The sequence below is a fragment of the Pongo abelii genome, chromosome 15 (genome assembly GCF_028885655.2).
Source record: "Pongo abelii isolate AG06213 chromosome 15, NHGRI_mPonAbe1-v2.0_pri, whole genome shotgun sequence".
Taxonomy (NCBI): Eukaryota; Metazoa; Chordata; class Mammalia; order Primates; family Hominidae; genus Pongo; species Pongo abelii.
The window spans coordinates 69,171,843-69,194,009 of record NC_072000.2 but is presented as its reverse complement, the minus strand read 5'-3'; the positions used below and the strand labels follow the sequence as shown (position 1 = coordinate 69,194,009).

General features: G+C 47.1%; 1 protein-coding gene across 2 annotated transcripts in view; it reads right to left on the bottom strand.

Annotated features, from left to right (window-relative positions):
- The window catches only part of FNTB (farnesyltransferase, CAAX box, beta), an 80,242-nt gene that overhangs the window by 31,127 nt on the left and 26,948 nt on the right, over positions 1 to 22,167 (bottom strand). For both annotated transcript variants that reach the window (XM_024231756.3, XM_054530218.2), the window contains 4 exons: positions 20,838 to 20,910; positions 17,508 to 17,599; positions 3,094 to 3,240; positions 2,912 to 2,995 (listed from right to left, as the gene is read on the bottom strand). In XM_024231756.3, coding sequence (XP_024087524.1) covers positions 2,912 to 2,995; positions 3,094 to 3,240; positions 17,508 to 17,599; positions 20,838 to 20,910 — 396 coding nt within the window. The remainder of the gene's footprint in view (positions 1 to 2,911; positions 2,996 to 3,093; positions 3,241 to 17,507; positions 17,600 to 20,837; positions 20,911 to 22,167) is intronic.

The following is a 22,167-nucleotide window of genomic DNA, read 5'->3' as shown; positions in this document are numbered from 1 at the left end:
CTCACTGCAACCTCAAACTCCTGGGCTCAAACTGATCTTGCCTCAGCCTCCTATGCAGCTGAGGCTACAGATGCATGCCACCACACCTGGCTAATTTTTAAAAAATTTTTTGTAGAGAGAGGGTCTTGCTGTGTTACCCAGGTTGGTCTTGAACTCCTGGCCTCAAGTGATTCTCTCATCTCAGCCTCTCAAAGTGTTGAGATTACAGACATGAGCCACTGCACTCGGCCCTGGTTTCCATCTTACTCAGTATAGACATAACATGAAGTCAGACTTACTGAGGTATTCCAAAGAAGTCTCTGCAGAAGCTGCATGCATTATGATCCTACCAGCATTTTTAGCAGCCAAAGGCACAGTGGAGGTTTAGTTCCACCAGCAGGCATTGGGAGCACACAAGAGTCACGAGTGCCAATGCCAAATGTGATCATCTACCATCAGCTAATTTTGAAGATCTGATCTAATTTCCTTGCAATCGTGGGCCTCTTAAAGAGGCTCAAATGCATTTGCTCTTGAATCCTATTGTGACTTGTGAGGTAGGAGGCGACCTGTAATACAGTTTGCCTCTCACAAGTGTGAGGACTAAGAAGTGATGACAGAAGACACAAGTCCCAGGTCTCACGCTGAGATGGGGAGGAAACGTAATACAACCTTTTCATGTATTTCTCCCCCTTTCCCTCCACCCAGTCATCGCAGCTCTCAAATTTGAATTTGTCCACTAACTTTCCATCCTTGCTGCCATCACCCAAATCCAAGCCTTCTTCAACCTGGATCAGTCTTCCTGCTCTCTCTCCCTCCAGCCCTGAAACCAGAGGGCTTTTATTGGAACACTACAATCCATCACTGCAATGGGAAAACTTCTAAGAAAATACAAATCAGATCACATCACTAAACTCCAGACTCCATAGGAGATTTCAGGGCCTCTGTAGCCTGTTCCCAGCCTGTCCCTCCAGCTCCACTCATCCCCTGCCCACCAAGCCATCTACGCTTCAACACTGAACTTGTCCCTTCTTGAGCAACACATGCTCTCACCAAACTTCTGCAAATGCTAGATCCCTGCCTCCACCTTATCCTCACAGAATGATCTAGATTATATAACCTAGATTAAGAGGTCAAGAATAATGACTTCTTCCTTTCTTAAGAACTGAGAAAAAATGGTGCTTGCTATGAGTTCACTGTGATTTGATTTTTTACAATACACTGAAACTATAGACCCTTGAGTAGGCTCATCTCTGAAACTATCAGCAGTGTAACAGAGCAGAAAGATCATCCAGAGACTGCTGTCTATCCCAGAAGGGCAGCGAGCTAGTCTCCAGATGTCAAACTCTCCCCTGTCACTGCTGCTTTTCTCAAAGTCAAATCCAACCAAACAAGCACTCCTGAGGACTGGCTGATGCTTCCAGGCAAAGGACAATGAAAGAAATGCCAAGTGAAAAATGATGGAATTGGGGTACTAGAAACCAGGCAAAGCAAGGAAAATGGATGCAATCTGCTAGCTTTTCTCCATCATTCATATCTTTAATCCTTTATGTAAATAGAAAGCACGGGCACGAATGGCAGAGCATCACCCAAAGAGCAAAGGTCAGGGCTCGGCAGGGGAACCAAGCTGCCTTACTGGAGAACTTTCCTAGCATTTATCTAGAACATATAAATAAAGAGCATAGGGGGAAAAAAAAGTGCTGGAATGAATAAGATAGCAAATAATCATAGCTGCAAAAGGTATATGATAAAATACCAAAAGGATCTTGCTATGATTTGCTTGCTTTTGCCTAATAATCTTAGTAGGTTTTTAAAAGCTACGTTTCAAGACTGTGCATATTTTGAGGGAATAGCAACAGAACAGCAATGAAAATGTAGTGAACACGAGGGAAAAAAACTCTTTTAACATTTTCCTTAAGAAGAATCAACACATACTGATTTACCTCAGTAGTTCTACTGGCTTCACTGGTATACACAGATCCTAATCTAATTTTTTTGGGTGGATTAGACAAGTTAGAGATAGAAGAACATCTTGAACTAAAGGCCTTTGCAGCCTGATTACCTGCTATTATCTGTAATGTATTTTATGCTCCACAATGTTCGTGGTTTTTTCCTCCCCTATAGTTTCAAACCAATGGTTAAACCAGATGCTTAAGCCAGAATATTAATCAACTTGTGTAGAAGCAAACTCATTTACACATAGGCAGTAAGACAGCTTTGCTATAGAAACCTCACAAAATGTATTTGTCAACTAAATAATAAGAAAATGGCATAAAATCTCAATAAGCCACTGTCTTAGAGAAATGGCTTATTCAATGAATTCCCTGTATGCCTCATAAGTAATCTGCCAGGTGAGGAAGCAACTTGCTTGGTACATCAGACACTTATGGAGGAAAATAATAATTTCGAGCTAACTGGCACCAATCAGTTAATGCGATTTTATTGCACTGCACCCTCCTGGCCCACAAGGCTCTCTGCACCTCCCAGAAAAACCCTCATGTGCCTCAGGAGGACCTCAGGGGTTAGACATTCTCATGATTTCATCAAATTCACTCAGAAGGTATTTACTGAGTCCCTGCTGGACTTTCCCCTCCATTCCTATCTCAGAGAGGTGAAGGAATACATTACACCATACAGTTATCTATATTGTGGTATGTCATTTTATACCAAACAAATGTATTTTTAATTTCTAAAACAAAAGCATTTGTTTCTGTCTTATATTTTCACATTTACATAAAATAAGTCAAGTGAACATGACACCTGAGGACATCTGCATCACATCTGAATGATTCTGACGTGTCACTGACATGTCATCCCATGTGTCATCCTGGGACAAGCAGCAGCTTCCCCATGATGTTCCTTAGGCTTGGCATCTCTAATGGCAGATGAGCTCTAGAGTCAACTGATGTGGCAGCCTGTGCAAAACCCCACTCACCTCACATCCACCTCACCTCCGACATGCATGAGAAAGGAGCCGTCAGGTTGCTTCAGGGAGTACAAATACTGAAGAAGCTTCTCTCTGAGAAACAGGGAAAGAGGCAGGAGAGGCAACAGTCAGTGCGTGTCAGCAGGCGGGGAACTCCTCTGGGTTTCTGTCACTGCTGGCTTTCGCTGTACCTGTTAATGATGTCATAGGCCTCCTCGGTGCCAATGATGCACAATGCATTGACTGCTGCATATGTGGGTGCAAGGTGTGGATACTGACCGGGGCCTCCTCCAAAGCCACCTTCTGGGCTCTGACACAGCTCCAGGAACTGACACACACTAGGTACACAGCCAAAGGGCAAAAACAAAGTCAGAGAGCATTCATGTCAAAACACCAAATTCCCACTAGATTCCATGCCTTTCCAATGTTCCCCCCCTCCCTCAAAAGTTGGGGGGAACCTCTCCTCCCACCTGTTGAATATAACCTCTCCCCAAAGGGCTTAATTCTCTCCCCAGCTATCATCATTTCTGTCTGCCCTCCTCTGAGTTTTGTACTTAAGCGCTTGCCTGGTCATGATGCAGGGAACACAAGGCTGGGAAGAAACCGACTTTCGTGGCTATGGGGTAAGAGTCTCCCGTGCTTCCCACACAAACCTTTCCCAGACTTTCCACTCAACTCGCTGCCCTGGACCTGTGGTACCAGCCTCCTCCTCCTTGCCTTTGGGAACCTCCCAGCCTTTGAATTTTGCCAAAACATGGTGCTCAACTGCTTCTTTCCACACTAACCATCCTAGTCAGGATCCATCACCTAGGCCTATCATGAACATGTAAAGAGAGGTCTTCTCACTCCCATTGCCACCTAAGCCTCTGTGGGCCACTGATTTCTACTCCACCAGTAAGAAGCAAGTTTTTTTGTGTGTTTGTGTTTTGTTTTGTTTTTTTTCTTGAGGCGGGGTTGCCGTCGGTCACCCAGGCTGCAGTGCAGTGGTGTGATCTCAGCTCATTACAGCATCCGCCTCCCAGGTTCAAGGGATTCTTTTGCCTCACCCTTCCAAGTAGCTGGGATTACAGGCATGCACCATCACGCCCAGCCAATTTTTTGTATTTTCAGTAGAGACGAGGTTTCACCATGTTGGCCAGGCTGGTCTTGAACTACCTGACCTCAAGTGATCCACCCGCTGCAGCCTCTGAAAGTGCTGGGATTACAGGTGTGAGCCACTGCATCCGGCTGAAAAACACATTTTTAATGGAGCCTGCTTCCATGGCTGGAAGAATAGAAGAGAGGCAGGCTGCTCTCATGCTCACCTTAATTGTGGTAAACATAAGAGGAGCTGCACTGACTCACCGTGAGAATGCCTCCCAGTCTGCGGGTTCTTGGAGAATTCTCCACACTAATTCAAACAGGCTCCCATTCCCTCGCTGAGGGGAGCTGTTTTCTGAGGGTTTGCCTCCAAGCCTGGCATCAGGCTGCCCAGAGGTTACAGTCTTGCTTTAGGTGAAATCAAGAGAGCCCTATCATCAGTCCAGGGTCTTCCGAAGTGCACCAGAAAGGGTGCCCCAGGAAAGCCCTGGTTATCAAGCTGTTTCTCCACAGCTCAGCAGGGTCACAGCCTTCCCACCAGGAGAAACCTCCATTTAGAACAAGCAAACTGTCTTTGCAGTGTTCATGGGGCCTTCTTTCCTGGGCGCTTTCACCTCATTATTTCCTTGCTACTGCTGCCAGAAAGACTACATAGCCTACTCTCCAAGAAGACACAAGTTTATAACTGTTTGCCAACATCACATTTAATTACTTTCGATTTCAGAGTTCCCATTATCCGGGCAGGGAAAGCAAAAGCAAACGCTGCTGCCTTGCTCTGTGAGTTCTGAAACGTCACAGGTTAAAACAACACACACTTCTTTTTGCACCTAAAATTTTACTGTAGAAAACACAAGGATTGAAACTGAAGTTGAAGACAATTATGTGGCACTATGGTTTTTGTTTTTGATTTTGAGAGAGGGTCTTACTCTGTCAGCCAGGCTGCAGGACAGCGGCATAATCACGGCTCACTGCAGCCTCAACCTCCCCAGACTCAAGCTATCCTCCCACCTCAGCCTCCCAAGTAGCTAGAATTACAGGCATGAGCCACCACGCCTGGTTAGTTTTTGTATTTTTTATAAAGATGGTGTTTCACCATGTTGCCCAGGCTAGTCTTGAACTCCTGGGCTCAAGCAATCCTCCCACCTCGGACTCCCAAAGTGCTGAGGTCACAGGTGTGAGCCATCATGCCCAGCATGTGACGCATTTTTAACAGCAATTAATTTCTGTAGAGAACTTGAATTTGTTCCTTCTTTCCAAATCGTCGTCAATTCTTACGACATTTCCCAGAAACAAATAGTTAATAAGCTCATGCCCTAACAAAGGCTGGCTGCACTAGCATACCAAAAGGTTTCTGTACCACAAAAACAAAAAGTTTTAGCTGATACAAAACAACACATTTTTTAAAAGAAAGAAAAAGAGTCACCTGGTTATCCACTCCCTTTCCCAGCTCCTAAGATAGAATCGTGCCGAACGCAACACTACTGACCCTAAAGCCTCGAATTAGTTAGGATCTGAATGTACCAGACACCTTGATACCATCCCTCCATGCCAACCTCCCTCAGCTGACATGCTGCATCTGACTGTCTGGAGCTGTGCTAGAGAACTGGAGGTTGGGCTTCTCTTGATCTCAGACACTTCCGTATTACAGAACATTCTGATCCCAAGCCTTTCCAACTTGCACCTTAAGGAACTGGCAAGTTGACCATGAACTACCAGCTGTCGTTAACAGACTTCTTAGCAATTCCGAAGACCAAAATGTTAATGATACTTCTATATATTTAAAAAAAAAAAAAAAAAAAAAAAAAAGCCAGGCATAGTGGCTTGCGCCTGTAATTCCAGCACTTTGGGAGGCCAAGGCAGGAGGATTGCTTGAAGCCAGTAGTTCAAGACCAGCCTGGGCAACACAGTGAGACACCAGCTCTACAAAAAAATAATTTTTTTCCCCACAAAGGTAGGAGGAGAAAAACTTATCATAGAGACAAGAAGTTCACCAACAAATAAAAAATTACAAGCAAAAAACATTGTACAAACACCAAGTGGCACATTTTGTGAAAAACAATATTCACAAAATCATTCATTTAGAATATGACCGAAAGCTGTAATACATCAATTTTCTTTAACGTCAGAGAAGGCATTTCATTCTAGCTTACGTGCCAATTACCAGCAAAGTGGGAAACGATCTTCTACATCACAGATCTTCAAACCCAAAATGTGTGCATCCGAATCTGTAGAAAGCTAATAAAAGAATACAGAGACCCAGTCTTGCTGAGGTGGAAAAGATCCTGGGCCTCTGTATTTTTACCAAATTCTCAGGCGATTCAGATACATGCAAAGCTTGAGCCATCACTAGTCCTTGCTGCACAACTAAAATTACTTGGGGGGTGTTTTAAAAAGCCCAACACCCAAGCCACACCTAATTCCAGTTAAACCGGAATCACTATGGGTGGGACCCAGGTGACAGTATTTTTTTTAAATTCCCCATGTGATTCCAATGTTCAGCCAGGTATCAGTGCTTCTCAAACTTGAATTGCATAGAAATTACCTGTGGATCTTGCTAAACTGAAGCTCTAATTCAGTAGAACTAGATTGGTCTGAGAGTTCTCTTTTTTTTTTTTTAGGAGATGGAGTGTCGCTCTGTTGCCCAGGCTGGAGTGCAGTGGCGCGATCTCGGCTCACTGCAAGCTCCACCTCCTGGGTTCAAGTGATTCTCCTGCCTCAGCCTCCTGAGTAGCTGGGACTACAGGCACATGCCGCCACACCCAGCTAATTTTTGTATTTTTTAGTAGAGTCAGGGTTTCACCGTGTTGCCCAGGCTGGTCTCAAACTCCCGAGCTCAGACAATCCGCCCGCCTTGGCCTCCCAAAGTGCTAGGATTACAGGCGTGAGCCATCATGCCCAGCTGAGAGTCCTCATTTCTAATAAGTTCCCAGGTGATAGCAATGCTCCTGCTCTGGGGACCACATTTTGAGTAGCAATGAGATACATCTGTGCTGTCCAATAGGCAGCCACTAGCCACATGAGGCAATTTAAATTTTCAATTAATTAAAATAGAAAATTGAGCTCTTCAGTCACACAAGCCACATTTCAAGTACTCAACAGCTAACTGTGGCTAGTGGCCAATACAGAACATGTATAGACGTTTATAGACATCTATAGACATTTACAGAATATAGAACATTTTCATTATCACAGAAAGTTCTATTGGACACCACCACTCGATCATTCCATCATTAAAGAGTACGTAAATCTTGTAAGAGGGTCAAGTTCAAAGCAGGGATATCAGCGATTGCCTCTCAGCCTTAGAAGGAGTTTACTGGGACTCTTAGGTGATGGCTGAGGACTGATCTAAAGTGATTGATTCTGGCCAGGCATGGTGGCTCATGCCTATAATCCCAGCACTTTGGCTGAGGCCAGGGGATCACTTGAGCTCAGGAGTTCAAGGCCAGCCTGGGCAATATGGCAAAACCCCATCTCTACAAAAATTATAAAAATTAACCAGGCATGTTGGCACCCACCTCTAGCCCCAGCTACTCAGGAGGCTGAGGTGGGAGGATCACTTGAGCTTGGGGAGGTCCAGGTTGCAGTGAGCTGTGATTGTGCCACTGCACTCCAGCCCAGACAACAGAGTGAGACCCTGTCTCAATCAATTAATCAATGATGATTCTAAACACTGTCATCAGTTTGGATGAAGGATTCAAAGGCATGTACAGTAAATAAGCATATAATACAAAATGAGCAGCAAAACAAATCAGAAACCAATAAGAATAAAACAAATGAAATAGGTACAAACAGCAAGAATTATGCATAGAGATGGCAGGGGTGGGGGATGGGTAAAGCACATGAATACAAGATGGGAAATGACTAGGAACATAGCAGGAAAAGACCAGTAATAAGGGTCCACGAGTTGTGAAGAACAACAATAAAAATGCTTGTTAAAAGCATCATAAACACAGTATTAGTCAGAACTGTATCTGGCTCTAGCCTCCATTTTCCACCTCAAAGGGAATTCACATTAGAGTTGTAAAAATGACATTTTTCTTTTTTTTAAGTATTTGGGTTGGTGTGGTGGCTCGTGCCTGTAATCCCTAGACTTTGGGAGGCCAAGGCAAGAGGATCACTTAAGACCAAGAGTTTGAGACCAGCTTAGGAAATATGGCAAGACCTTATCTCTATTTTTAAAATGAAATAAAAAGCTTAATATTACAGACAATCACAATGGGAAAGCTACCCAGCAAAATACATCAAATATACAAAGGATAATTACATAAACATGCTAGTAGGTAAAAACTGAGACTAATTTGTAGCAAGAAGTATTTAGGTTACATTAAAAACTTCAGCACTAGAACAGGCTATCATAGACAGACTTAAGGCCTAGGATAAGTCATAAAGATTATAGCTATGTTCTGCACAATTGGGCTCTCCCTCTCCCTCCTCTCCCTCTCCCTCCTCTCCCTCTCCCTCCTCTCCCTCTCCCTCTCCCTCTCCTCTCCCTCTCCCTCTCCCTCTCCTCTCCCTCTCCCTCTCCTCTCCCTCTCCCTCTCCCTCCTCTCCCTCTCCCTCGTCTCCCTCCTCTCCCTCTCCCCTTTCTTCGGTCTCCCTCTCCTTCTTTTTTCGGTCTCCCTCTGTTGCCGAAGCTGGACTGTGCTGCCGTGATCTCGGTTCGCTGCAACCTCCCTGCCTCAGGCTCCTGTGACTCTCCTGCCTTGGTCTGCCAGGTGCCTGGGATTGCAGGCGCGCGCCGCCACGCCTGAATGGTTTTTGTGTTTTTGGTGGAGACAGGGTTTCGACGTGTTGACCGGGCTGGTCTCCAGCTCCTGGCCTGGAGTGATCTGCCTGCCTCGGCCTCCGAGGTGCTGGGATTGCAGACGGAGTCTCGCTCACTCAATGCTCAATGATGCTCAGGCTGGAGTGCAGTGGCGTGATCTCGGCTCGCTACAACCTCCACCTACCAGCCTCCTGCCTTGGCCTCTTAAACTGCTAAGATTACAGCCTCTGCCCCGCCGCCACCCCGTCTAGGAAGTTAGGAGCGTCTCTGCCTGGCCGCCCATCGTCTGGGATGTGAGGAGCCCCTCTGCCCAGCCGCCCCATCTGGGAAGTGAGGAGCGCCTCTGCCCGGCTGCCATCCCGTATAGGAAGTGAGGAACGTCTCTGCCCGGCCACCCATCGTCTGGGATGTGAGGAGCGCCTCTGCCCCGCCACCCCGTCTGGGAGGTGAGGAGTGCCTCTGCCCGGCCGCCCCGTCTGGGAAGTGAGGAGCGCCTCTGCCCAGCCGCCACCCCGTCTGGGAGGAAGTGAGGAGCACCTCTGCCCGGCTGCCCCGTCTGGGAGATGAGGAGCACCTCTGCCCGGCCGCCCCGTCTGGGAAGTGAGGAGCGCCTCTGCCCAGCCGCCCCGTCTGGGAGGTGAGGAGTGCCTCTGCCTGGCTGCCACCCCGTCTGGGAGGAAGTGAAGAGCGCCTCTGCCCGGCAGCCCATCGTCTGGGATGTGAGGAGCGCCTCTGCCCGGCTGCCCTGTCTGGGAAGCGAGGAACGCCTCTGCCCGGCCGCCCTGTCTGGGAGGTGAGGAGTGCCTCTGCCCGGCTGCCACCCCGTCTGGGAGGAAGTGAGGAGCACCTCTGCCCGGCCGCCCCGTCTGGGAGGTGAGGAATGCCTCTGCCTGGCCGCCACCCCGTCTGGGAGGAAGTGAGGAGCGCCTCTGCCTGGCTGCCCCATCTGGGAAGGGAGGAGCGCCTCTGCCCGGCCGCCACCCCATATGGGAAGTGAGGAGCGCCTCTGCTTGGCCACCCTGCCTGGGAGGTGAGGAGCGCCTCTGCCCAGCCGCCCCCTCTGGGAGGTGAGGAGTGCCTCTGCCCGGCCGCCACCCCGTCTGGGAGGAAGTGAGGAGCACCTCTGCCCGGCTGCCCCGTCTGGGAGATGAGGAGCACCTCTGCCCGGCCGCCCCGTCTGGGAGGTGAGGAGCGCCTCTGCCTGGCCGCCACCCCATCTGGGAGGAAGTGAGAGCGCCTCTGCCCGGCTGCCCCATCTGGGAAGGGAGGAGCGCCTCTGCCCGGCCGCCCCATCTGGGAAGTGAGGAGTGCCTCTGCCTGGCCGCCACCCCATCTGGGAGGAAGTGAGGAGCGCCTCTGCCTGGCTGCCCCATCTGGGAAGTGAGGAGCGCCTCTGCCCAGCCGCCACACCGTCTGGGAAGTGAGGAGCGCCTCTGCCTGGCCACCCCGTCTGGGAGGTGAGGAGCGCCTCTGCCCGGCCGCCCAGTGTGGGAAGTGAGGAGCACCTCTGCCCGGCCGCCCTGTCTGGGAGGTGAGGAGCGCCTCTGCCTGGCCGCCACCCCGTCTGGGAGGAAGTGAGGAGCGTCTCTGCCCGGCCACCCCGTCTGGGAAGTGAGGAGCGCCTCTGCCTGGCTGCCACCCCGGCTGGGAGGAAGTGAGGAGCGCCTCTGCCCGGCCGCCCCGTCTGAGAGGTGAGGAGCGTCTCTGCCCGGCGGCCCCGTCTGGGAAGTGAGGAGCGCCTCTGCCTGGCCGCCCTGTCTGGGAGGTGTACCCAACAGCTCCGAAGAGACAGTGACCATCGGGAGCGGGCCATGAGGACGATGGCGGTTTTGTTGAAAAGAAGGGGGGGAAGTGTGGGGAAAGGAAGGAGAGATCAGATTGTTGCTGTGTCTGTGTAGAAAGAGGTGGGCATAGGAGACTCCATTTTGTTCTGACTAGGAGAAGTTCTTCTGCCTTGGGATGCTGTTGATCTATGGCCTTTCCCCCAGCCCCCTGCTCTCTGAAACATGTGCTGTGTCAACTCAGGGTTAAATGGATTAAGGGCGGTGCAAGATGTGCTTTGTTAAACAGATGCTTGAAGGCAGCATGCTCTTTAAGAGTCATCACCACTCCCTAATCTCAAGTACCCAGGGGCACAAACACTGCAGAAGGCCGCAGGGTCCTCTGCCTAGGAAAACCAGAGACCTTTGTTCATGTGTTTATCTGCTGACCTTCTCTCCACTATTATCCTATGACCCTGCCATATCCCCCTCTCCGAGAAACACCCAAGAATGATCAATAAATACTAAAAAAAAAAAAAAAACAGAAAAAAAGATTACAGCTTTGGAAATAGGAACAGTCATCCATGGGCAGAACGGCTTAGGAGGAGATGTAAATGCAAGATGCATGAGCTGGCATCACATCAAGCTTGTTCTCGTACTAACTGTAAAACACCTTCAGCTTGATATGGTAAAGAGGAAATCTCCTTCCCTAGATAGAGTATAACAATGGACAGGTGAAGACAGGCAGCATCTCTTGTTGATTCCGGGTGGCCTCTGCTGCTCACAGAGTCAGACGTGTTACTTGACTCTTCGTCAAGCACCGGCAAGTCTCTGGATGGCTGCTGTTCTGGAAGAATGGTCAGGTCAAAAGTTGGCTACTATAGGCCGGGCACAGTGGCTCACGCCTATAATCCTAGCACTTTGGGAGGCCGACGTGGGCGGATTACTTAAGGCCAGGAGTTTGAGACCAGCCTGGCCGACATGGTGAAACCCCATCTCTACTAAAAATACAAAAATTAGCCAGGCATAGTGGCATGCGCCTGTAGTCCCAGCTGCTTGGGAGGCTGAAGCACAAGAATCGCTTGAACCCGGAAGGCGGAAGTTGCAGTGAGCTGAGATTGCACCAGTGCACTCCAGCCTGGGGGACACAGCAAGACTGCCTCAAAGAAAAAAAAAGTTGGCTAGTTTAGAGCAGAGTTTCTCAACTGTTGACATTTGGGACTCAGTAATTCTTTGGTGCAGGGACTGTCCTGTAGAGGATATTTAGCAGCACCCCTAACCTGCACCCACCAAGTGCCAACAGCACCTGGCCAGGAAAAATGCCCAGGAGACAAAGGCCTAGATATGGTGTCCCACTGAAAGGTATGGAAACATACAAACTACACTTAAAAATTAAAAGGAAAAATATTTAAGGGGCTATTCCGGGGATAAGCTACTAATAACCTTTTGAAAGGGAAAGGATACAACACTGAAATAGCAAAATTTGAATTTATCTTTGGAAAAATGTTACAAGCTGAAATGTCCTAAAATGGTTTTTAAGTTAAAGGCAATTTTTAAATCTTACAGAAGCTAAAAACATAACTTTAACAGTGCGATGGTCTCCCTGTGATTTTTATTTTGCTCTGTTTCACTGAAGCTGCTTTCAGTAACAAAGAATGGGATTCTCATTAGAGGATGCTTCCTTCAGTGCCAAAACCATTAAGCAAAGCAAATGTACTTAGTCTAGTTCCAAAATATTAATTCATTTTAGGTAAACACATATAAATATGTGCACATAACCTCTTAAAAGAGGCAAGCTAGGCCGGGTGCAGTGGCTCACATCTGTAATCCCAACACTTTGGGAAGCCAAGGCAGGCGGATCACCTGAGGTCAGGAGTTCAAGACCAGCCTGGCCAACATGTTGAAACCCTGTCTTTACCAAATACAAAAATTAGCTGGGCGTGGTGGCACACCCCTGTAATCCTAGCTACTCGGGAAGCTGAGGCAGGAGAATCACTTGAACCCGGGAGGTGGTGAGGTCAGGAGTTCGAGACCAACCTGGCCAACATGGTAAAACCCCGTCTCTACTAAAAATACAAAAATTAGCCGGGTGTGGTGGCTCCTGCCTGTATGCCTGTAGTCCCAGCTACTCGGGAGGCTGAGGCAGGAGAATTGCTTGAACCCAGGAGGTGGAGGTTGCAGTGAGCCAAGATCGTGCCACTACACTCCAGTCTGGGCAACAGAGCAAGACTCTTTCTCAAAAAAAAAAAAAAAGAGGCAAGCTAAAATCCTACCTATGGACTGGGCATGGTGGCTCACGCCTGTAATCCCAATGTTTTGGGAGGCTAAGGCAGGAGGATCGGTTGAGCCCAAGAGATCGAGACCAGCCCAGGCAACACAGCAAGGCACTGTCTCTACCAAAAATAAAGAAAACATTCCAGGCTATGAATTATTCTTGAAACCTCTGATACCAGCAGTAACAACCTGGCCTTGCTGGCTTTGGTCAGTGGTCATAGCAGCTGACAAAAGTATTTTGTCCACTAGAGGGAACCCAGCTTACCATATTGTTCCCTAAACAAATAGAAGCACAGCAGTGAACAAAATAGGAAAGAGAAACCTTTGTGTAAGTGTAGGGGGCGTGTGTGTTGCATGCAGGGGAAAAGAAGGCAGGAAAATAATAAAACTGCAGAGCTAGACTTTTTGCCTCTAGGTCACCTTAATATATTTGTATGAAGAAAGAAAACAACGCATTTCAAAGCATTTCATTTCCCTGTGCAAGATAAATAAAAAGGCAATATTCTATTTATCAGCTAGTCTAAAAAAAATCTTTTATTTACATAGAAGTCCCTAAGATTTCTCTGTATCTTACTAAAAATAATCTATTTCCTTATGGGTCAGAGCCAGTAGGCTTTGTTCATAACAAGTGTTTTCTGCACCTAGAAGTAACCACCTCCTAGGCACAAAGCAAAATCCATTATTGGGAAGTCTAAGAAATGTTTAAAAGTTCATTAAATCAATGCTTAGAAGAACCACAGGTAAAGCTTTTAAGGCACCTGTGAAGCAGAAACTCTCATTAACTGTCAAGTGGTTTTTGAAATAAGGACAAATCAGCTTATTTTTAAACCATTCCTTTAATTACAAAATAATAAAAGATCATTGTAGAAATTTCAGAAAATGCAAATAAGCTTAGAAAAAAATGTTTTGTTTGTTTGTTTTTTGAGACAAGAGTCTCCTTCTGTTACCCAGGCTGGAGTGCAGTGGTATGATCTCGGCTCACTGCAACCTCTGCCTCCCGGATTCAAGCAATTATCCTGCTTCAGTCTCCTGAGTAGCTGGGATTACAGGTGCCAGCCACCACATCCGGCTATTTTTTGTATTTTTAGTAGAGACGGGGTTTCACCATGTTGGCCAGACTGGTCTCGAACTCCTGACCTCAAGTAATCCGCCTGTCTCAGCCTCTCAAAGTCCTGGGATTACAGCCATGTAATCCAGCCAGAAAGTTTTTCTTTTTCTTTTACTTTTTTTTTTTTTTTTTTTTGAGACGGAGTTTCACTCTTGTTGCCCAGGCTGGAGTGCAGTGGTGCAATCTTGGCTCACCGCAACCTCTGCCTCCCGGGTTCAAGTGAGTCTCCTGCCTCAGCCTCCTAAGTAGGAGGCGGGAGTGCAGTAACAGAAGGAGACTCTTGTCTCAAAAAACAAAAAAACAGCCTCCTGAGTAGGATTACAGGCATGCGCCACCACGCCTGGCTAATTTTGTATTTTTAGTAGAGATGGGGTTTCTCCATGTTGGCCAGGCTGGTCTCAAACTCCCGACCTCAGGTGATCCACCCGCTTCGGTCTCCCAAAGTGCTGGGATTACAGGCGTGAGCCACCGTGCCTGGCCTTTTTTTTTTTTTTAAAGACAGAGTCTCACTCTGTCCTCCAGGCTGGAGTAGAGTGGCATGATCTTGGCTCATCGCAACGTCCACCTCCCAGATTCAAGCAATTCTCCTGCCTTAGTCTCCCGAGTAGCTGGGATTACAGGCATATACCACCAAGCCAGGCTAATTTTTGTATTTTTAGTAGAGACAAGATTTCCCCATGTTGGCCAGGCTGGTCTTGAACTCTTGACCTCAGGTGATCTGCCGGCCTTGGCCTCCCAAAGCCCTGAGATTACAGGTGTGAGACACCGTGCCCAGCCCAGAAAGTTTATAAAATCACTTTTAACCCCATCGTCCAGAAATAACTACTACATGTATCTTTCTGGTTTTATCTATGCATATAATCATCTATATTTTTAATGTATGTAAATTAAATCTTTTAAACTATTTTCATTTCACATCTCTCTATATAAATACATATATTTTAACATACAAATATACACATTCATATATTTATTGAGACAGGGTCTTGCGCTATTGCCCAGGCTGGAATACAGCGGTGCCATCATGGCTCACTGCAGCCTCAAACGCCTGAACTCCTGTCTCGGCCTCCTGAGCAGCTAGAACTAGACGCGTGCACCACCACACCCAGCTATTTTTATTTTTATTTTTGAAATGGAGTCTCACTATGTCGCTCAGACTGGTCTTGAATTCCAGGGCCCCAGTGGTCCTCTGACCTTGGCCTCCCAAAGTGCTGGGATTACAGGTGTGATCATGCGTGGCCACATTTATAAATTTTTTAATGGTTATATAGTATTTCACAGAATGTACTGCACCATAACTTATGTTTTATTTTTTTAATTTATGTATTTTATTTATTTATTTTTTTGAGATGGAGTGTCACTCTGTTGCCCGGACTGGAGTGCAAAGGCACAATCTCAGCTCACTGCAACCTCCACCTCCTAGGTTCAAGCGATTCTCCTGCCTCAGCCTCCCGAGTAGCTGGGATGACAGGCATGCACCACCATGCCCAGCTAATTTTTGTATTTTAGTAGAGATGGGGTTTCACCATGTTGGCCAGGCTGGTCTCAAACTCCTGACCTCAAGTGATCCACCCACCTCAACCTCCCAAAGTGCTTGGGATTACAGGCGTGAGCCACCATGCCCAGCTTTGCATTAAAAAAAAATTTTTTTAAACATTCTCTACTATTGATATTTAATTTAGATTGCTTCCAATGAAAGGCCCTTTAAGGGCTCCTCTCTTCCTATGTGACATTGTCCCAAAAGTGGCGCTGACACTTCCTCAGAAAAGCCTTCACTATAAAACACCAAGTACACAGCCTAGAAAAAAACTCAGTTGATTTTGGCTCGAATTCTTCCACCTCAGGCACCCCCTGTGATTCTCTCTTCCAGTTTCTCATGGGTCTGCAGCCTCCTCCGTCCAGCATTCAGATCCAGGCTCACAGAAATCCCCATTTTTTCTTTCTTCTCTCACACCCAACTTTCCCATTGTGCAAGAGTGAAGGGAAAACTTTCCAAATATCCTGATTGTGTAGGAGTGAAGGGAAAACTTCCCAAACAATCCCCAGTCCCCCCGAGCTGGTATTTCAAAAACACACAAGGCTGGATGTGGTGGCTCACGCCTGTTACCCCAGCACTTTGGGAGGCCGAGGCGGGTAGATCACCTGAGGTCAGGAGTTCAAGACCAGCCTGGTCAATATGGTGAAAGCCTACCTCTACTAAAAATACAAAAATTAGCCAGGCACGGTGGTGGGTGCCTGTAATCCCAGCTACTCAGGAGGCCGAGGCAGGAGAATTGCTTGAACCCGGGAAACAGAGACTGCAGTGAGCTGAGATTGTGCCACTGCACCCCAGCCTGGGTGACAGAGTGAAACTCTGTCTCAAAAAAAAAAAAAAAAAAAAAAAAAAACCACATGGGCCTTTCTTTGACAATTACATTCCTGTTACTGCAGAAACTGTGTCCAACTCTCCTTCCAGTGCTGGAAGCAGCCAGGCTTGCAGTGGCATCCCGATGATCAAAACAATGCACTTGCCTCTCCCTCAGAAAGCATCCTACGTACCACAAGGGTTAATGGCCTAATTCTTTATTATCTTCCCCATCCACATTCATCACAAGACACCCTGCCCAGGAAGGCAAGAATGAGAGGTTATTGTTAAGACAGAATGAATGAGACAATGTGTAGTTCTGTTCCTCTGACCTGACAATGTGACCGAGGCAGGGGCTCTGTGACCAGAGAGGGGCCCTGGCTAGCCTCTGTGTGTCCCAGCACAGCTGCCTCCTTGTGCTGTGGAGAAACAAACCTGGCTCCGAAGTCTCTCATCCCAGATGCTTCGCCCTCAAGAGCACCAGAGGAAGCTGAGAAATTCAAGAGCACCAGAGGAAGCTGAGAAATTTGAGATGCTGCCTAGAGCCCACACTGCCTCTCAGTGGATCTCTTGGATCCAATTCCTGGCTGCCCTTTCTTATTCCAGGTATCCCTAGGACTGGAGTTATGATCAGTCTTTTCTTCTTTAATATATAAATGGTGATGAGTGTCTGGGAATGAGATGCCAGATCAAGAATGCCATCTGTACAAGGATCTTGGGAAGAAGCTCAGTTGCTTGCATCTCTAATCATCAATTAGGTTTAGGAAAACTGAGAGTCATGGCATTTGTATGCCACACCAGTAACACATCCAGTCCCATCAAGAGCTACATGGTCCCTCCAAGCACCGAGAGCGGGGAGGTACTTCTATAGAGGTGTGTAGGAAAGGCAAAGGCATTTTTGTTCACTGGACTGGCACATGCTTCCCCACAGAAGCTGTTCAAATGCATACCGTACTTTCTGGAAAAATCTTGTCTCTCAGAGTTGATGATTAAGACTTTTCTCAAAGACCAGAGTCAAGAGCCAAAAGAAAAGGCCACAGAAGAAACCAGAATCCTTCTCTTGGAAGTTCAAAGTCTTGTTCTACCCACCAGCTTACATCAGGTTTCTAAAGGGGAGGAGTTTCAGGAAGTTGCCGGAGGTCATGAGAAGAGCAAAGATTTCTTTATGGCACTGTTTTTTTCCATTCCAAACAAATAAAACAGAAACAAAACAAAATCCCAAACTCAAAATACAACTTCAGAGAACACCCCAGATTTCCCAAAGACAGACTCACTCTGTAGCCACTATCTGGGGGATGGGTTCATCTAGCAGTTCCAAGCTGTGCAGGATCCAATAGCAGAGCCATGGGCGGCTGGCATCCAGACACTGGGAGAGAGACAGGAGAGAAAACATCCCTTATTCACAATCACTCCAAGACACTGCTACCAAGGCTGTATCTGTCTCACTCCCAGCAGCCTGGCAAGGGGGAGGACGGCACCCTTGCTCAAACAACAATCAGTGAATAAAGGACACTTTGCTTTGTGGCCTTAGCCAGGAGCTGAAATGACCATCTGTTTAAAAAAAAAAAAAAAGAAAGAAAGAAAGATAACAAGGCCGGGCGCGGTGGTTCATGCCTGTAATCCCAGCACTTTGGGAGGCCAAGGTGGGTGGATCATTTAAGGTCAGGAGTTCAAGACCAGCCTGGCCAACATGGCGAAATCCTGTCTCTATTAAAAATACAAAAATTAGCTGGGCATGGTGATGTGCGCCTGTAATCCCAGCTACTTGGGAGGCCGAGGCAGGAGAATCACTTGAACCCGGGAGGCAGAGGTTGCAGTGAGCCGAGATGGCACTACTGTGCTCCAGCCTAGGCGACAGAGCAAGACTCCGTCTCAAAAAAAAAAAAAGAAAAGAAAGAAAAGAAAAAAAAGACAACAGGATTAAAAAAAAAGGTGACCCTGAACCCAGTGGATCCCTCCCTGGCAGGCACCTAAGGAAGGCTGAGCAGAGGACTTCCTACAGGCTAGGAGGTTAGGGGCTGCTATTTTCTCGGTATAGAACCAAGGAGATATACACTCTCTGAAGAGATTTCCTAGCTTAACTCAATCACTGATTCAACAAATATTTGATAGTATCTACTTGTGCCAAGCACTGTATTAGACACTGGGGGGATGATAATAAAACTTGGTTTCTACTGTTTATTTTTTTGAGACAGGATCTTGCTCTGTCACCCAGGCTAGAGTGCAGTGGTATGATCTCAGCTCACTGCAGCCTCAACCTCCCAGGCTCAAGCAGTCCTCCCACCTCAGCCTCCTAAGTAGCTGGGACTAGGGGCACACACCACCATGCCTGGCTAATTTTTGAAGTTTTTATAGAGACAGGGTCCCACTGTGTTGCCCAGGCTGGTCTTGAACTCCTGGGCTGAAGCAATTCACCTGCCTGAGGCTCTCAAAGTGCTGAGATTACAGGCATGAGCCACCATGCCTGACCTGGTTTCTGTTCTTGAGATGCTTGGGATATAGAATGCGTGTGGTTACCTGTAGGGGAAGAGAGCACTGAACAGACATGTAAGTTACCTCATGTCTTTCTGGAACCAACACGTGTACATATACTTGGAGAAATGCTGTAATGGACAAAAACAGAGTTTTGAGGGAGCACATGGAAGAGACCGACTAATTCTGCCTGGGGAGCTAGGAAAGGCTTCCAAAGGCAAAATGCAGACGGCTCTTGATCCTAATTAAACCACAAATGATTACTGAGCATTCAAGGCTAGGCAGGGTAGGTAGGAGTACTGCTCCAGTTTTATAAATTAAAATAGATAAATGAGGTCCAAAGATTAACCTTTTTCAGATTATAAAAATAGCAAATGTCAGAGGTGAAACAAGAACCTAGGTTTTTAGACTCAATCCAGTGTTCTTTCTGTTGGCCCTAGCTGCCCTCTTCAAAACTGCTGATATCCCCAGCTGTGGCTAACCCGACACCTGGAAGGTAGGCTGGTGAGCTACTGAAGACACTGCCAGGGATGCAGCTTAAGTTTGAATCCCAGCTCCTCATCTTACTAGCTATGTGCCTTTGAGTAAATGATTTAATTTTACTATGCCCATTTCATTATCTGCAAAAAACAAAAGATTGATCGACCTCACGTAGTTACAAGATTTAAATAAGAGAATGTAACTGGGTGCAGTAGCTCACGCCTGTAACCCCAGAGCCTTAGAAGACTGAGGCAGGTGGATCACTTGAAGTCAGGAGTTCGAGACCAGCCTGGCCAACATGGTGAAACCCTGTCTCTACCAAAAATACAAAAATTAGCCAGGCGTGATGGTGCACACCTGTAATCCCGGCCACTCAGGAGGCTGAGGCAATAGAATCGCTTGAACCTGAGGCGGAGGTTGCAGTGACTCACAATCATGCCACTGCACCCCAGCCTGGGAAATACAGCGAGACTCCATCTCATAAATAATGAGAGAATGCATGGTAAGCTTTCAGCACACTGTTCAATAAATTGTTAGCTGATATGGTACCAACTGTCACATAACTATTGAGGACTTGAGTCAAGGATTGAAAATTCATAGCCCACAGGCCAAATCTAGCCCATGGATGTGTACTGTTTAACTGGAAGTAAACAGCATTTGTCAGCAGAGTCACATGAAAACGTGATTTCCGGCTTCACTTGGCGAAAAAAAAAAAAAAAGAAAGAAAGATGATTTGGCAACCCTGGATCTGCATTCCTAGATGGCAGCAATGGGCAGGAATGAAGTAAGGGCACGGGGTCTCCAGTTAGCCTCAGTCTCCATGCAGCCCACTTCACTGATTTATGCTGCCTGCCTGGGGCTTACAGGCATTTGAGTTGGCAAATCATTGCCACAAATAATCAAATGTGGAACCCAAATAAAAAACAGATTAAAAATAGAGATGCTGCTCTGTGTTAAGCAGGGCAGAAAGATTGGAGCCTTCCTGTTCACATTCACCCTTTGCCTGCCACTCAATCCCATCCAATATCTGTCCCCCTCCACCGTCACCCAGCCCTGAGGTTGCTCTGGGAAATATTAAAGATCTACTCTTAAATAGTAGTGTTAAATTGCAAGGACCACTCTCTATACTGGTCCTCTAGTCAGTATAGAAATTAGATCTTATTACAAGAAAGGGTTTTTTGTCTCTTTAATGAAGATATGAAAAGTAATGTACTAGAAGGAGTGGTGAAGTTGGAAAATTTGTAACCATCATAATACAGACTTAACAGGTTTGGACAATAGTCCTCAATAAATGAGCAAGAAATTAGATCAGCTTATAGGGCAAAGGGTTAAGGGTGAACAGGTTAACTGGCTTTTAGCCAGCTGTCAAGGAGGTCTAGATAAAGCACGTGAACCCCTCAGTTATCATCTGGTAACAGAAGAAAGCCCCATCCTATCGAGGGTGCTCCAATCACTCTGGAAGAGACTAGGTTCTGCCCTTTCAGGGCTGGAGTCCCAGCTCTGTGACAGCACCCTACCTCCTGCCAGAGCCACAGAGAACAAAGAGTGACTCTGCAACAGGTCAGCCCCAACAGTCTTTTACGTTTAAATAGAAAAAGGAGGAGGATTTGGTGGATAATTTGACAGCAAGAGTTCCTGGGTAATGTGTTTACCTCATAGGCATCTGTCAGTTGTCGAAGGCCTCTTTTCAGATAATGGAAGTGCTTCTCCCTCTGCAAAACAAGCCTGGAAAGACAAACAGCTTATAAGCCCATTCTAATAGCTTATGCTTCCACCATACACACGTATACGCACGTACACACACACGGGTACACACTCAGCTTCAGGACGTCCCCCTGCAGTCACTGGTTGGATAACCAGCAACTTCTCTGGTTCCAAAGAGCAACTAAACCAGAGAAAAGAAGCTCTTATCTGCATGTCTCTAAAGCATCTGAATACCATGCCAGCTGACATTTTGAGTGCAATTGTCTCCTAAAGGCAGTGACTTTGGGCTAACAGAAAAGCCGCAATGAGCACATGCAGCCAAGCAATGACAGTCCACCCAGAAACTTCCTCCAGCGTCTAAGAACAGGTATCTTTGTGGCTCCCTATCCTATAAGCAATTTAAATCTGAGCCTCGCCACTTCCCTGCCTCAGCCGCTGTCATTTCCGTCACCCCTTCTGGGATGACTTCTCCAAGGCCCGTAGTTTTACTCCCTGCCTGCCTCTCGGTTATCCATCTATTATTCCCTCCCTGAAATTCCACCTCCCACGTGTGACCCACAGCCCTGGCCAGAGGACCGTGTTCTGCAGCCAGTCGCTGTCCTTGGCTTTCAAGTCAGCAATACTGGCTTTAAGATGGAATGTGCCGCCCATGGCCACCTGCACAGGCCGGGCAAAACACAGAGGCTGCACTTCTTTCTTGGTCTGGCAGAAGAGCTTGTGTGACTAGGGTAGGAAGGAAAAAGCACAGATTGTCAAGATGTTCCCTGCGCTTGCAGATTACAGAAACAAAGGAAAGAGAACCATTCCCTTTGCTAGGTAGTCAATTCCACAATTGTTTATCAAATTCCCACTGTACTTGGCTCAGAATAAGAGCCTTCATGTAGTCTTCTCTTTTTTTTTTCCTGAGACGGAGTCTCGCTCTGTCACCCAGGCTGGAGTGCAGTGGTGTGATTTCAGCTTACTGCAACCTCCACCTCCTAGGTTCAAGCTATTCTCCTGCCTCAGCCGCCTGAGTAGCTGGGATTACAGCACGTGCCACCACACCCAGCTAATTTTTGTATTTTTAGTGGAGACGGGGGTTTCACCATGTTGGCCAGGCTGGTCTTGAAATCCTGACCTCAGGTAATCCACCCGCCTCGGCCTCCCAAAATGCTGGGATTACAGGCGTGAGCCACCGCGCCCAGCCCTTCATGTAGTCTTTACCTCAAAAACTTCCAATTCAGAAATGAGGTAAGTATATCAATGGCTACAAGGAAAGAATGGGTAGGTTTCCTAAGG